Genomic DNA, 17,141 nt, shown 5'->3' on the forward strand with positions numbered 1-17,141 from the left:
ATAAGGATAATTTTGGGGGGTAGTAAATGACTGCTTAGAGCCTGAATTAAAGTCTGAATAATTTCAGTTGTAAATCTGATTTTCCTGTAGAACCCAGCTGGAAACACAACTGCAGATGTGTTACGGGAAACAAAATTTGGTTGGCTCACATTCCAGACTGTTCTGTATTTCTTGCAGGGCACTAATGCTGAGCAAAAGCATTGCCTCTCTCCTCAGGGTTATGGGACTATTGTAGCTATCCTGGATGAAATGTCAAGGGAACACTATCAAAAGTCCAGGGAACACACTGGGATACTAAGGCAGAAGTAGTACCTTGCCAGTAAGGCACTGTCAGAAAGTACTTTTATTTTCAACTGATATTTAGCAGTTTTTTAGACTTTCACCAAAAACAAACACCTCCTACCAAAACTGTCTAACTAGTTCTCTGCTAAACTGTCACAGTGGTGCTTCATGCATTTTCCTAGGGATGAACAGGCTTCTCTGCCCACGTTGGTCTGCTTTAGTCATTGCCACAGGCTTCTGTATAGCTACAGAAGCATTACCATCTCCCAGAGGCTGAATATTTTAAATCAACAGGGAAGTGGAGAGCAGTCATTACATGATAACTGAATCGTGGCAGACACTCCTTATGGTTTTATTGCCCTAATTTCTCAGGAAAAGGAGTTATAAAGTGTATTATCATGACTGATACCAGGAGACCTGTCATGCTTACCTGTGAGTGAGTTTAAAGAAAGTGATAATCCTACAGATTAGCAAACATCTTAATGGAGGCTAGTACAAGAATTTTATTGGTATAAAACTGTTACACTTGCTTCTTTGGATAGGGATTTTCTATTTAATATGCCTTCAAGTTTATTACTCATTGATAAAACTGTATTTAATCCCATTTTATAAATCCTGTTTAGTAGAATGATAGTCCTCTGTGTACTCTACAGTCTGGCTGGCAAAATCTGGGCTGACACTTCAGAGATAGTGAACCTCCAGGCTTACAATGATTTTTTGCTCATTGTGCAGTGATGTCAGGAAAGGAGGTAGTTCATCCCTGCCCTCTGCGAACAGTTAAATGGTAGAAGCAAATACAAGATTTTCTTCTCTTCCATTTTTCTCAGAGTTTTGTGTACTTTGCATGGAGGTGCAAAGAGCCCCTGACAGCCTTTACTTCATCAATTCTGCTTTGCTATCAGCATTACTATTATTGGGAAAGGCGAGGTAAATTAAGACTCTTTTCTCCCACTGAATTTTCCTCATGTGGAATTATTTCGCTGATGTAAATCAGCACAGTTCTACTGGCTTCAGTCATGCTCATTTATGTCAACTAAAGAGCAATGTGACAAGTAGTTCTTTGTAGCAGCTGGCTTCTCATGTGCCCAGCTCAGATTTACTGCTCTGTTAGAGCAATGTCTAGGGTAGAATGAGCCCAGTTGCAGCTGATATTTGCACATACAGAATAAATTCAGGAGCTGCTCCAGAGGTTATGCCCCAGTGTGCTCAGAAGTTATTTTACATCAGGGTGACTTTAAGTCATGAGGATCAGCTGTGTGAGCGTGGCTTGGCTGAGATGCCTTGGGGATATTCTGGACACTTCACCACACTGCTGTGTGCCCTGTCATGTCCACCAGTCCTGTTCATGGGCCCCACACACCAGATGTCACCATTCAAGCACTGGAGAGCTGCTACGTTCTGCCTTTTGTGTCTGCAAAAACTCACAGTTAATAAGCCTGGCAAGTGTGTGGGGAATCATTTTCCAGCAAGCCCTGTATTGTATCCAGCCATTACACTTGCATATGAGCCCACACTAGGCTCTTAAATTTTCTTGTCCTCTGGACAGAGGCAAAGATAAATTCCTGGTACACATATCCCACGTCATCCTGTTCACATAATAACAAGCTGGATGGCATGAACCAGCTTTTTCTTGGAGCTCATCTACAGCAAAACAGGAGATCAAGGAGAGAAAACCCATGACTCCTGGTAGGGGACAGCCTAGGCAGCCAGGAGCATCTTGCTTCAAAGGTACTGCCAGCCAAAAGGGCTGCAAAAACCTGAGCTGAGGCCCCACAATGGGTTGGCTGCCGTCCTGAGAGCCCTCAGGGAGTGGTCACACTGCAGAGCAGGGTAAGCATCACTGAGTGCTTCATTTAAGTGTTTTGTCGTGCCCAAGGAGGTGTTTTTCCTTTTATTGCTCCTGCAGAACACTGACACATGGAGCACAAACTTCTCATTCTGAGTTCTCGGTTTGCTGGGGAGGCTCCAAACAGGAGCATCCATCAGTGAAAATGCTGCTTTTCTTTCCTGTTGCACCCTGAGGAGATTACAACCACACCAGCCAATATTTTAGATCTACAGCAACTGATTTTGCATGGTTGTCCCTTCTGGCCCCAAACTCCTACTTATCTGCCATAATGTGACCAGCCTAGCCCAGAGCAAATTCAAAGGAACAAGCAAACAAACAAAAAATAAAAAACACCCAACAAAATAAGCCTCACTATATGCTGTCCTTATGAAGAACTTCTCAGCTCTTATTGTCAAGCACAAGGAGTGTGATGCATTTGATTATGAAGAGAATTAATTCAGAAAAGTGGTTTGCTATCAAGTTTATCTTGATAATGTGAGCAAATTTTTTATTTTTTACTGAAAATCTCATTTGGGTATGATTTTTTCAGTGAAATCCTAGCAAGGCTTTCCTTACATCACCATAAATCTTAGGAAAGTTTCCATTATAGTAAAACATTTGTCACAGTGTATTTGCAAAACTGTTGTAATCAATCTTGCAAAAGCCTATGAAGTATAAACCAAGCAATACGTTGTAAAGCACAAATTACAAAAAACTGTCCCGTCCTCTTGAATGTCTGAAGCATATTTCAAAACTGGATGGATGGCACAGTGAGGGTCAGGCATGTTCACACATGAGCATTTTAAATACAGAAAGTGCTGTCAGAGGTGGTTAATTGTTAAGGTCTGTCTCCCCTGTTCCTTGGTTAGCCACCTGCACTCAGTTTGATAAAACAGCTGGAGTTACCTTTCTGATCAACAGCAGCACCACACATCTCACTTCATCCTTACAGTTTGCACAAGTAGATCCATTCTGTGCTGTGGCACCAGATTCCTTCCTTACCACTATTTTCTCCCGTTTATTCTGATTGTGCTGCTAATGAGACACCTCTTTCCTGGCCTGTGGCCTCCTGACTGCCTCATGCAGCCCCTGTGATGTTAAATGAAGTAAGGCACAGCAGCAGGTCAGCAATCAAACTGCTGAAATCAACCTCTGCAAGGCTAGGTGGGCTTCATTAACAACTTTTTATTCTGGGCAGGACAGGCAGGAAGGCAGAAGAGGGGAGCTATCACCACTGACATTTGCCAAGGTCAGAGCTGTATGCTGGAGACGGTGTATTGTGAAAGAAAAAACCGTGTCTTTGCAGCCATAGAAATAAAGCAAGAGCTGCTTGTGTTTCTTGTTTTACATTATCTGTAACTAGTATCAAGATTTTCAAAGATTAACAGAGATGTTAGCAGCTGTTCAACATCTGGCAAGCCTAGAAATTAGGCAGCAAGAAACAAGAGCTAAAATGGTGCTGTTCTGAGGAGCTGGTGGATGTGTTTGTAAAGCCCCAAGAGTTTGGGGGCAGAAGTCACCGTAACAGCATGAGAAGGAATTAAATTAAATGAGCAAGAGACCATGAAAAGAGATAATTGGGAGAGCTTGGAAGGGAAGGGCTGTGAAAGGGGCTGGGTTTATTTGAAGAGCTCATCAAGGAGAGACTTACAATGAAGGAGCAGGAGCAGGCTGAGTCAGTCCCAAAGGATGATGGAAATGGGAATGCAACAGCAGTTCATGGAGATGAAAGCGGACACTGGTACTGCAGGCCAGGAACCTCCATGGCTTCTGTTCATGACCTTCTTCATCCTCCAGTGCTGCTTTACTACTTGCACTGTAAGGACTAATTGAGACTTTGTTCTACTAAAAAAATGACTCAGCTTTTCCTATTGCCTAAGTCACATTATTAAAAATTCTTGGGATTATAAAACTCCAGAAGTGATTGGTAATCCATGAATTAATCTGTCCAAAGCAGCATGTCTCTTTCTGCTGTGCATCACTTAAAAGTGGCAATCGCCATTTAGGCAGGAGCACTCTGCAGACTGAAAAAGGTGGATAATGGGATCTCCAAAGTAATTTGACTCTTGATGGGGAACATGGGTATCCTTGGCTGGCTTTCACTAGGGACCCTACCAGACAGTGTGGGCAAGAATCACATGGTCTGTAGGTCATAAGCAGCACAGGAGTAGATGGTGCATATAATATGAAGGGCGTAATTGGAGGAAATCTCTGTCCTTTTGTGTGGAAGCAATGACATGGTAACATGCATTGAAAGCTTAGTTTAAATGCATCTACTTCATGGCAGGTACCTGACTAAACACATGGAAGATGTGATCCTTCTTGCAGATCACTTCTGTAGGTAGATAAAACTTCTGTTAGAAATGCCCTCGTGTGAGCTGTTCATGACAGAACAGTTATCTGAGTACTTCAATCCCTGTTTTCTTGGAAATGAGAGGACTTTTGGGGAGGATTTTTTTTCTTTCTTCATTTGTTACGATGTTTGTTTCTATAGAAGCCATCCACGTGCTGAATGGCTGGAGTTCATCCTGAACATCCCTCTGATGCACCCTCTTGAAAAGCATCATGGCATGGGGGATTAAAAACATGTATTATAGAGTTCTTGCAGACATGTAGGGTGGGGTTAAAACCAGCAACTTTTTCATGTGATGCTAGAAATGAAGTAGTTTTAATTGCTTCACAGTCCTAAGGCAAAGTCTCCCATTCACAACAACTACTGTACCTTAAAGAAGGTAATAGCAAGCACTTCAATAGCACTGTCTGCCTTTCAAGTACTTTGCAGAAATTCTTTACTTTGGAATTAAGGATCAGTTTCTGTCCCTTTTAACAATTTTCTCATGAGACAAATGTTCAATCTGCCATGAGAAAGGGACAAAGCTCCTGACTCCAAACTCTACACGGAAATAGGGCTGTGTTCTGCTTTGTTTTCATGGTGTAAAATGCTCCCAAAGGACATATGGCTGGTATCACCTCTGCTGGTGGAAACCTTCGGACTGTAAAATCAGGTGCCTGTACAACTTCTGCCTTTAAACAGCTGGTGCAGGAGGTGGGCTCCTACCCAGCTCAGCCCTGTGCTCTGCACATAGTGTGAGGGGCAGGGGTCTTGAACTGGCACACACATGAGCTCCTGGCCCTGGAGAAGGCTGGGATGCATGTGCACCAGCAGCTTAGCCCCTGTGTGGTGAGGAGCCATTGTCAGACATCTCTCATCCAGCCTTGCAGAGCCAGCTCCACGTCAGGGAGCTGCTGTGCCCAGGGTCGGGGGAACATGCATTGCAGAAGATGAAGCCATGCAGCATTCTTATCATTTCCTATCAGTGCCCAGTAACTCACAGGGAAACTGGTCCAGTTGACAGAGACTGGGGCCCTCAAGTTGGAAACTTCTCTGAGTGACCAAGTGTGAAGGAAGAGAAGGCTCTGTCATGTCTTTGGTATCATTGACAAAACTCCCATTGACTCAGATAAGAGTATGAGGATGCCCAACAGTGCTGACTTCTGATGTCATCTCTCTGGTTTACTTTGTTTTGCAAAGGCCCTTTTGTGCTTGCTCTGTATTCTGAATATTCAGGTCATTCCTGAGTACAGAGCCCCCATTTGTAATTGTATTGCAGGGTTTGTTGACCCTATTACGTACAGGTTGAGTAGCAAGTCACACTGATCCTTCAATATAGGATTTAATAAAAGCCACAAGAGGAGGAGGAGGGAAGTGAGTGTGATGAGGAGGATGAGGGTTGCTATTGTTCTGCCCTCAGTGCTGCCAAACAGTCTCTTGTTTTTTCTGTGTCTGTGTGTTCAAACACTGTGTGAGCAAACGGGGCACAGTCAGGAGGCTGGCAAGGGGGCAGCGAGAGGGTTAGCTGGATCCCGGCTAGAAATACTTGTGCAAGTCAGGAAGCCGGCATGGAGGGAAGGAAATTAAGTGGAGACATCTGTGTGGCTTTGCTTTCAGCAGCTCTGCCTGGGGTAGGGGTGGGAGAGTCATGCCTAAGATGACATAATGTATTTTGTCTTTCGTGGGTTGGAAGCAGAGGAAACTGCGAAAGCGAAGCATGGCGTGTGTCACGCATGGTCCAGGCATACCAAGTACATAATGGAGCAGTGTCAGTGTTTTCTGTTCTGCCTTTCACACCCCAAAGTAACTCTTCAAGGCAGAGAACTGAGGAGAATATGATATGGTCCAAAAACTGATCTTGGACTTTTTTCGCAGACGACTGAGCCAGAGGCCGACTGCTGAGGAATTGGAGCAGAGGAACATACTGAAACGTAAGTCCTCATTCTGCTGACATTTAACCTGAAGCCAGATAATTTGGGTCAGATTTCGTGTACATTTGGTGTTTTTTATAAACATCAACTATTCTCTGTAAGCATCACTGATAATAATTAAAAATAATAAAATGCATCATAAGTGCAAATAAATGTGGAAGTCTGTAACATCGAGATCTGCAGAAACAGTTCTTTAAAATCAGAGTCACAAGAGTAAACAAACTATGGAGAAAAAAACCCAGATGCTGAATGACATTCCAAACAGTGGGTCAGTCATCCTGAAAAGCCTGCTTTATGCAGCACTTACATAGATGAGCATCCAATTGTAAGTTAGCAAAGACATTGAGGCATAGCTTGATTAGCTTTCCTAAAAATCTTCACAGCAATCTATGCTAGCTGGAGCCTTTATTCAATTTTAAAAAAAATCCAGTGTGACTCAGGGTTATTTCCCTGAAATGTTCCCCTGAAACTCTCCCTTTAACTCAGCCAAAAATTTACTGGTAGATCCTCAGCATGTGATATTTTAAAGGGACTAAATACCATTCAGCAGTCCTGAATCAAGTTAAGTTAGTAGATACATTACTACTGACTTCAAGGGAAGCTGGACTGAGTCCAACTTTCATAACCTCATGAATGAACAAGAAGAAAATGATAGTTTCTTTACTCACATGGAAGTGTTTTGAATATTAAAAACAACAAAAAAAAAGCTGTTTATCTAATTGTTATTGTTACTTTGGAAACAGAAAAAAAAGAGAAACAAATTCTTTCCCTTTTAAGTTAGTAAATGCATATTTCCAGGAAAACTTTCAAATTTACTACAGAAAAAATTATTATGAAATGGTACCTTATAGATAATGTGTCCTTAGGTAGGTCCATAATTCACCTTCTCTTGTTCAAATAACTGCATTGTGTAGAATCACAAAAACGTGGCAGCAGAAGATTAATTCTCTGAAAATCAGCAGGATTCATTTTTTAAATACTTCAAAATCAAATTCTTAGCAGATTAATGATAGTGTTAATGCCCAGCAGGGTCATTTCATCTGTTGATGTTATTACACATGGCAGACAGAGAGATAGAGAGACAGACCACTGTCAGTGCAAAGAGGAGAAAAGACTGGACAGCAGAGCGGCGTGAGCAAGCCTGAGGCTGCTGGAAAAGCCATTTGTTTGGGACCAGCACTCTCTTACTAACTGTGCTCCTACTATCTACTCCTAACTCTGGTGGCTGGCTGCTGGAGGAAGTCAGGGGCAGACCCTGGGGAAGTATTTGGCACATCCAGGTGTGATTGCCTCACAGGGGCGTAGCAGAACAGCAGGAGAAGGGGGGACCTGTGACGTGACTGGTGCCAGGCTCAGGCACAGAGGGACAGAGGCCAATTCTCTGGCAGCTCACATTGTCATCCTGGGACCTATGGACAAACACGTGTCAAGCACCTCCTGGCACCGGTGCATGACCAGCAAACACTGCCCTGGCACTGGGGGAGGTGGGGTCTTGGGCACCTGCTTTGAACCAGCATCAACAGGAGCAGCATCTCCAATGCTGGGTGCCTTGCAGACATTCCTAAAGGTCACGTTCCCAAGCCCAGCAGTCACAGGGCACCCTGTGACATCTAAAGATGTCTTACGTTCCAGAGGAATTACCCCTTGAGTAACATCAGTTTCTTTCTTAATTGAATAAAGGCTCTTAAATTACATGGATGTTTGAAAATATTACCCTGAATCCCAAACCATATTGTATTTCCTAAATGGAATTTTTGTAGCTTGCTTTAGCACAGATCTGCCCCAAAACATCTGTGTCTTGGTAAACAAACAGCTTCCTAATTACAGGAAAGAGTAACATGGTATTTGCAAGGCATTCCAACTTTTGGTGAACCACAGTAGGAAAGAAAAAAAATAAAATCGTTACATAATTTAAAAAGAAAGCATGCTCTACCCTTAAACAAGTAAACATAAATGTTTTCTGATTTGTACATCATTTTGTGTCATTCCTCTAGACTTCTGAGAAGGAGCATTATAATAAATATAATGAAATATAGGGAAAGAGAGACTTAGGAAGTGCTAATAAAAAGAGTGTAAATTCCCTGCATAAGCAGGTCAAGCAATTTGCAAAAGCCCAGCTCAGAGCACGCACAAACACAAAAGAAAACCTACCAAGCTCTCGAGCAGACTAAACAGGATTTTCTCTGCAGTTAAAGCTGAAATCTCTCTGATGAAAATGCCGTGTCTGATGTTCCTATGATGTTCCTATCACTCGTGTAACTGTATTACTGCCCGTGCTGATGGGGAAAAATGAGGCAACATGTGGTTGGACAGCCAGTCTTTTTGCATGAATTGAATGCTTCCTAGGTCTGTGCTACAGCAATAATTATGAGTTATCTTTACAAGAGCAAAGCATCCATTGCCAAATTCTGCTACTTGCTGATAGCAACAGTGAAATCACAGCAGCCACAGCAAGGAAACAGAGCAGAGACAACTGGTTCATGTAGGGTCCTTCACTGAAGTATACCCCATTCACTGACTCATATTTAGGTCAAAGGCATGTAGTGGGAGGAGTCCAGTGCTGCAGGGTTAGTTTGAAGACTAAAGAACACTTTGCAGCTTGCAAAATGTTATGTATACTTGCTGCCCAAGTGTATAAGGAAAGATGCCTCAATCCCCCCTCATGCACCACCCCTGTGCCACTTCACATGTGGATAGAAGTAATCCAGTTGTCAGCCTGGCACATTCAGGGTTGCATAAATTCCTCACAAAGATGATGGTTAGGTGGGTTCTGAGTGCCTTAAACTGTGTTGGGGGACATTTCACACTGGCACAGAAATCAGGCGTGAAAATTGCACCTGCATCCAACCACTCTCCCTGACACACAGGTTTAGAGAAACAGAGAATTTCCTGAACACATAAGATAAAATAAAGCATCAGTTCTGTAGCTTCACAAGATTGGCATGACTTAACTTCAAAGAAATAGCTAAAACAAAGTCACTTTCTCATTTTGAAGGAGAATATATTCCTGTTTTCCAGCTTTTACCTGCCTAAAGTCTTAAGCCTGCCTGGCTGTCTCTAAAAGTGAGTGGCTGGGCTGAGAGTGAGAAGAGAAAAACATCAGATGCCATGGACAAAAATGAATAGCCATTACTACGTTTTATACATAACTCCTTGGCTGCTTACACTTCTACCCTGACCCTGTGTGGATTCTCTTTAGTGCTTTGTCTGAAAGCAGGCATTTGCCAGACCAATTCCTCCAAATCTGAGACACAAAGGGAAGAAAAAAATTGCTAGAGGGTCAATTGCTAGAAGAGTATCTAGCCCAGTAGAGACAGAAACCACTGAAAGAGGAAAATTACATTTATCAGTGCCAGTGATTGTTTAAAAAGACAGTTGTGACTCCCTGCTATCTTGTCTTCTTTTTACTCCCCTACTGGTTTTTTTCCTTCTGAAAATATAAGCAGTATTTTTGGTAAAATACTGCTTATATACTTAAAGATCAGAAGTGTAGTGTGAAACATCATAACATCGACAGGTTCTTTGTCTGCTTGGGTGGAGATTTCCCGGTCCTGCTGAAGTCAGTGAGCATTTGTGATAGCATTGTCAGTTCTACTGTCCTGAGCAGCAAGAAACCTGGTCTCCAGCCTAGCCCTCCTCACCTGCTCACAGCCTTCTGTGGTCTCTAAACCTGAGGTCCCATTTCGGTGTGGGGAAAGCCCCAGTTTTGTAGTGAGAGTGCTGGCTTGTGATCTGAAGAAGCTATGGCTGGTGGATTGCTACTGCTGCTCTGCAGGAGGTGCCAGCTCCATCTGCAGAATCAGCAGAGGGGAACGTGGGATTCCCCCTAGAGTTTAGTGCAGTCCAAAGTTTAACGATTTAAATCAGGGCACCTATCCTCAGCTGGCCTTTGAGGTCCGTCATGTCTCCTGCAGAGAGGTATTCCTGCCTGAGCTAGTCCTAGCTGAGCAAAAACTGGATCAGGGGCACAGAGCACTTACTGGAGAAGCTGATGAGCTGTGCTGCTCTCACCTGTTGTGTGCCAGCATGATTGGAGTAAGAGCAGACAGATCCTAACTGATGGAGAAGCTGAGTACCTGCAAACCTGGGACTTGTGTGAATTTTGGTAAAAGTCAATGCAAAGACAATGCATGACAGCCTGCTCCTAAGCTGAAGAAGAGTTAGTGTACTCAAATGTTATTGAGGTCTTGAGGGAGAAGAGTTGATGCCCTGGTAAGAACTTGTAGCACATGATCTTTTGGCTTAATGTTGAAAGTTAACTGACCTAGGATGAGCTTTTATGCACCAGTGTGATACTTTGAAGGCTCATGATGGAAGGACACATTCTCCTTAACTCTGCTGATGCCATGGGAAGTTGCACAATAGGCCTGGCACCTCTGTTTCAAAGGGTTTTTTGTATTATCTCCAAAAAGTGGCTGCAAGAAATTATTTTGCAGATGGAAGAAACGTGGATGTCTTTCTTTTCCAACCATTGACCTTGCAGAATCCGACCCTATCGTAGCTGAGCGCCCTGAGGCTGCCAGGCCTGTGGGCAGGGAGATAACATTTTTGGAAGAGCTGGCTTGCTGCCCAGCCCTTCTAGAAAGTGACACACATGAAGAGGTGCCAACACAGGGAAAGGAAGGAAGCTGTAGATGTTTTATGAAGCGTGGGAAGAAGCGCAGTAGCTACGGATCGAGGACATTCACCAGCCCCAGAGGGACATACTGTGCATCAGAGAGGTCCTGAAACATTAATATACTTACTGATGGAAAGGCTTATTTTGTTGCAAACTGTGCATGCCTGATGAGTCCACAGTCTGAGATCCTTGTAAATGTTTTACAGCCCGGAATGAGCAAGAGGAGCAGGAGGAAAAACGAGAGATTAAGAGAAGATTAACACGTAAGGTGAGAAGCAACTTTGATCCTATTATGACACTACTGTAACTTTCTCCCTACTGCACAGTTGTTTACCTTTTTCTTTTTCTTCAGCACCATTTTCAAAAGTAGAGTGTGAAACAAGTCTTACAAAAAATCTTTTAATGAAATCAGCAATGTTGCAGGGTGTGAGTCCACAGAGAGTGAAGGAAACCACTTTGCTGGCTACTGCTGGTAACATTTCAAACACAAAAAAAAGATCTAGTCTTCATAACTGAAGGAGTTTTGAACAGTGAAGGATAGAGATCAGCATTTACAAGGACCAATGCCTCCTGTAAATGTAATGGCTTCTGTAGCTATTTCAGAGAGCAAAGTTAAAGCAATGCTGATTTGAAAATTCCACCAAAAAAAAAAAACCCTCATAAAACTGGAAGCTGAACATTTTCTGAAAAGTGAGGTTGTCAATTGAGGCATTTAAACTAAATAGAGACAAGCATTTGCAAAAAAGCATATAGTGCAGAAAACAATCTTGTATTGGCAGGGAAGGACAAACAAAACAGCATCCCTTGATTCAAAAGTCATTTACTCTTAAGACTGAAGCACAGTCATTTCAGATATACGCAGTCAGTTTCACAGCTGGCATAAATGTCTACGGGTGCCCAAATATACACAGTGAACAATCCGTCCTGCTATTGCAGATTAACTTTCTTTCAGCGCTGACATATTTCTATCTCCAGAGGTAAAGAAAGCTCTCTAAAAACTCACATACTTGTGAAGCGGCAGCATTCCCTCTGTACAATTTTAGATGGCCTGGGTTTTTTGTTTGTGATCACAGCTTTCATGGTACAAATAATAATAAGGAAAGGTTTCTAAATACATATATGTGGAAAGGTTACATTCTGAGAACTGAATTGCTTTCTACCACAGTTAAAAATCTCATGCCTTATTCTCAGTTCATGTAAATAGGTAGAATTCTTGGTCACCAGTGGGGGGATACTGCTGTTGTCTGCAGGAGCTAGAGAGCCATAATATTTGTAAAACACTTCTATTCCTCACCACGATGACAGGGATGATTTTGCATTCCCTCTTAGCATTGCCTGAAAGAAAAGATCCTAACTGCATTGCAGATGTTTCATGGGATTGAGGCTCTGCGCAAGGGCTGGAAATACCATTTTACCAGGCTTTCAATTTCCCTGCACACTGAAGTGTAAACACGTGCAGGAATCCAGTGCAGAGCTTGATGCCATTTGAGAAGCAGCTGTAATAGATACAGAGCAAAGCTCCCCATACCCAGTGTGCCTCCTAGGAAGTGAAGGCTGCCTGGCTGCGCCGGCGCCATCGCCACACGGTTCCCACCCTCTGCTATCCTGCAGGAAAGGTGCAGAGCACAGGAATCGTCTGTCGCAGGCAGGGGCCACAGCTCAGCTGAAGCACCCAGGCTGCCACTGCTTCACATCAGTCTGCTCCCTAAAACCTCAGCAGTTTTCTGGAAGATTTCTTGCTTTGTCTTGTTTGCATTTTAAGTAGGGACAACAGCAGAAGCAGCATCAATCCGAGGCCCTGGCATTTGGGTCTTTAATGTTCATACCCCTACTCCTGGTCTCATACCTTTTAGTCTTAGTTTTGGCTTCCTCTCTAGTAAAGATTTTTCTCCCCCACATTTCTGGGGTTGATAGCAAGACAACTTAACATTGTTTGATTTGGATCATCTTTTTAAACTGTTGTAAATTCTTCTAGTGACACATGTAATTTTAATGAAAGAACTGCAGGGCTGATCTAACAACAGATTTTGTTCTCACCTATCAAACATACCATCATAAAAGCTCAGAAATCACTAGAGAAAAGGAGTGAATAAAGTGTGCAAGTGTTTTAGATAACAACTGGAAATGCCAACCACTGACTGAATCCTGTGAAAATAGTTGTTATTCCCCAGCTGTGTCTTTCATGAGCCTGTCCCAGATGTGTCATTGTGTTTACAGCAGAGTGGCAAGATCCTTCTGTTGGTTTGTATGAAGTCTTAGTACCAAAGGATTTTAAACCTCAGATCAAGCAGAAGTTTAATTGAGCACAGCAAGTGTGTTGCCCAGCAGCCCTTTCTGTTTGCCCTGAGTTTTCAAGCACACACATGCCCGCAGGGTAAATTCAACATGAGCAAACTCTGCCATGTTGTCTCTTTTGTAAATGTGCGTAGTTGGGAATAAGAAGGGAAGTGGCTTCTGTAGAAGCCACTGATGAGACTTTTGACCTTGCATTACAGAAACTGCTACTGTCCCCAGGTTTTTTGGTGGCAACATTCCAATTCCAAGGGAAGAACCCACTCCATCCATAAAAAAAGCTGTTCTTAAAATTCTGTCAGCACTGACATTTTGTTACAGTGTTATGATGATAAGTTGTAACATGACATGCTGTAATAAGTAAGATTACCTTGCTAGGCCTAGATGCCTTATTAAAGTCAGCAATAAATATCCAGTTGAATTCATCATCCAGACAGGCAATTTCTAAAAAAAAAAAAAAAAAAAAAATTATAAAGAAATCAGGTGATCTATAGCAAGCTGCTCCTTTTAGCACTTTCCATCCTCTCCAACTCATCTAGTTCCACATTAACCGGGGTGAGGAATAACTACTATTCAAATAACAAAATGAAGGCACATGCTGTGGGCTAAGTTCTCAGCAGCTCGTGTCCCTCCTGCCCAAGGAAGGAGAGTGGAGGCATGCTTGCCTGTCACCTGAGATGCCCAGCCACCGCTGTCCTCTCTCTCCCTGCCCCTCAGGCCCACCGAGCGCCTTTGGGCACACGGACTTGAGTCGTTTGAGTAGAAGGACATGTGGATTAGGAAAGTTTTTTCTCTGAGCACTGGTCTCAACCTCCAGCCCATTAATATTCTTTGAATGTGCAGAAGCCCTCTGGAAGTGCTGCAGATGGGTCACATCCACATGGAGATCTGGGCCCCCACGAATTACTACCAAGAACATATCATTTCTGAACCATGATGACCTTGGCTGAGGACCAAGGCAATTAACACAAGCCTGAATGTCCCCTGAGGACTTCCATTAGAGGGAGAGAATCGTAGCCTGGATTAACAGAGCACATTACAAATCACTTGCAAAGTGGAATAGAACTCTTCCTACCTTCTCTTCTCTTAAATGGCACCATGCTTCCTGATCACCAGAGCTGTTTACTGCTTCCTATCCCTCCACTGCCAATAGCTTATTTTTCTCAGAGGTCTAGCTCCAAAGGAAAATGTCTCAGAGCTGTAATAGTGGCTACCAAATTGACAAGGTGTGGCTGTTTCTTAAAATCCGTGCAATAATCTGAAATCTTTGCTCCCATTAAATTCTTGCCCCAGTCCAATTTAAATACTCTGTTCACTAGTGCCTCTCTGGGAAATGTCTCCCCTGTTTGAAGATGTTCAAGCTTTTCTTTAACTGACCTCCACTGGCTGGCATCAGCAAAGGCTGTTGAAAATAATGAACTCTTGAGAGAGGTGGGACTCATCAGAGAGAGGTGAGAGAGAGGCAGCAGGGAGGAGAAGAAAGGTCAGAGAAGAAAAAAAGGTTAGTGGCTAATTTGGATAAACTGCATTTATAGTTAGAGGGAAAGGTCTTCAGGGCACTTTCACCACATCCTGCTCCTATGTCTTTACTGCAGAAGGTGGGGAGCAGAAAGGTGAGGGATGCTGCTGGTTAGGGTTTGTAATTTTTCAACTTGTTTTCTTCTTTAAATAACAACTGTAACATTTTAATGAGGTAACAATGTAGGCAATGATAACATGCTAAGATAATCTTCCTTGTGACTGAGGTGGGACAAACTCAGCATTTTGCATTTGACTAAATCCCAAGACCAGATTGGCAAGAGTAAGTCCTCCTCCACATTACCTGGTGAGAGTACTTGGGTTTGCTTCATTTCCCATGCTATGGACAAAGGGGGATGTGTTAAACCTTCCCTTTCAAATTGCCTTAGTATCAAAGCCTGGAAAATGCCCATTTGTATCTACAGTGCTCCAGAATATACAGAGGAAAATTTGACCTCCTGTGACAAGGCATGAGAGGTCCTGTCCTCATTTACTGGTCTTGCATTAATACAAATCCATTTATTCTGAAAGGGAATTTTACCCTGGTGCACACTCAAATAATGAGTCACTCACCATAGAATTACCCTGCTCCCTCAGCTCCCAAATCTTCACAAATAGGTAAATAGAAATGTAAATGCCCAGGTAGTGCACATAGAAAAAGTGCAGACACAGTCATGCACATGCATCCCTTTGACATTACCAGAAGTAAATTTAAAAGGGTCCAGCTCAGTAAGAATCCCTTCTCCCTGCTTGGAGCACCACACCTTGTACAGACAATTGCATTGTGCCCTTGTCCTGTAATTTTTGAATGTGCTCTATTCTTTCTGCCTGTTAGAGGAGCTCATTCTCAGGTGTTGCTCGATAAGGACCCTGTAGCATTAAGCCATTTAGACCCAAGAGACCACAGCTCACAGGTCATAGAAATAAACTGCAAGGTGAGATCTCAGATGAGCTGTGCCCTCAGTGTGGACACACATTGAACTGACACCTGCAGTGGGGCTGCTTACAGTCTGTCCTGCAAAGCTGGTTCTCCAGCTATTCAAGAGTTAAGGTAGCTCTGGGCAGCCCAAACATACTGCAAGACTCTCACACCTAGAAGGTCACGAGAAATCTCTGCAATGGTATGAGAAGAAGGCAAGGAAATTTGTTAACCATTCAAATAATGTAGCTTTAATTAATGGCTTTTAGAAAATGACTTAGCGTGACTGTCTCTCTCGTTACACTTAGTATGATCAGATTGGCACTTTGGTTTAATGTACTGAATATATTTTGTGTGCATGTATTTATATATGGAAATATATGTAGATTTATGGCTACACATGAACTAGGCAATACCAGCCATGGATTTCAGGACTCTTTCACAGCCAGAGCACTGGCACAAGAGTCAGTGCATCCCTTTTCCATCCTCATTCCTGTTCTCCTGAGTATCTCTAAGGCAGGGCATTAGTGCAGCTCTGCAGACTCTCCACATGAGGTGTTTGAGCCCAATTTGTGTGTGCATGCTCAGGGATGCTGGTGTAAGGAGAGCAGCCCCACTGCCGCCTCCCATCACAATCATCTTTTCTAAACAGAGACAAGAAAGACACCCAACCACGCCAAGAACAAGCACACAGGCTTACAGCCAGATACAGGATAGGGAGTGGAGCTCCACCCAAGTGCTGAAGACAGGAGGGATTTTTCACCCTTCACTTAGTATCCTGGCTGTTTTAAATCTTAATTCTCCCTGGAAGACAAAATGCAGTGAACTAAGATACTGAATTTGGAAGAAAGGTGGATTCAGAGGCATAAATAATGTTGCAGAATAGAATCTCAAGCATTTTATTAAATATTTAGACCTTTCACCCTTCTCAAGGGTAAAGTATTTCAAACACATCTATTTCTAGTGAGTGGGAAGAGCATGACACCCTGTGTAGAAAATTATTATCAGGATATTATTTTTCCTGATGTATCCTGGTTATAAATGTTCTACTCTAACAGTGAAACTTTTCAGCTAATCTACAACCACATGCACACATTCATGTAGCACTTTCAGAAACAACTGTGTAATTGCTTTTGACATTCACCAGCATGCCGTGCATCCAAGGAGAATTGATCCCTGAAAGCCAGCTCCTGTCTCTGCCCATGTAACTGGCTGTGGATGATCAGCACACTAATTTAAGAGGAGTTCTTCACTGTGGATGCCTGTCCTGCTGTGGAATTTGAAGGAAATGCTTGAAACGATGAAGATGCTTTCCTGACATGATACAATCCACCATTGCCATTTCTTTTGGCTTGTAGCATGCAACATAAACTTTTAAAAGTCAAATATGCTGTGATACAAACCAAAGCTGTCAATAGACA

At 42.9% G+C, this 17,141-nt stretch overlaps 1 protein-coding gene across 1 annotated transcript in view; it reads left to right on the forward strand.

Moving 5' to 3' along the window:
• Positions 1–17,141, forward strand: part of PHACTR1 (phosphatase and actin regulator 1) — a 306,506-nt gene that overhangs the window by 278,389 nt on the left and 10,976 nt on the right. The window contains exons 12-13 of the mRNA XM_063402625.1: positions 6,318–6,373; positions 11,198–11,259. Of these exons, the coding sequence (XP_063258695.1) occupies positions 6,318–6,373; positions 11,198–11,259 (118 nt within the window). The remainder of the gene's footprint in view (positions 1–6,317; positions 6,374–11,197; positions 11,260–17,141) is intronic.

Source organism: Prinia subflava, chromosome 1 (assembly GCF_021018805.1).
Source record: "Prinia subflava isolate CZ2003 ecotype Zambia chromosome 1, Cam_Psub_1.2, whole genome shotgun sequence".
NCBI classification, from domain to species: domain Eukaryota; kingdom Metazoa; phylum Chordata; class Aves; order Passeriformes; family Cisticolidae; genus Prinia; species Prinia subflava.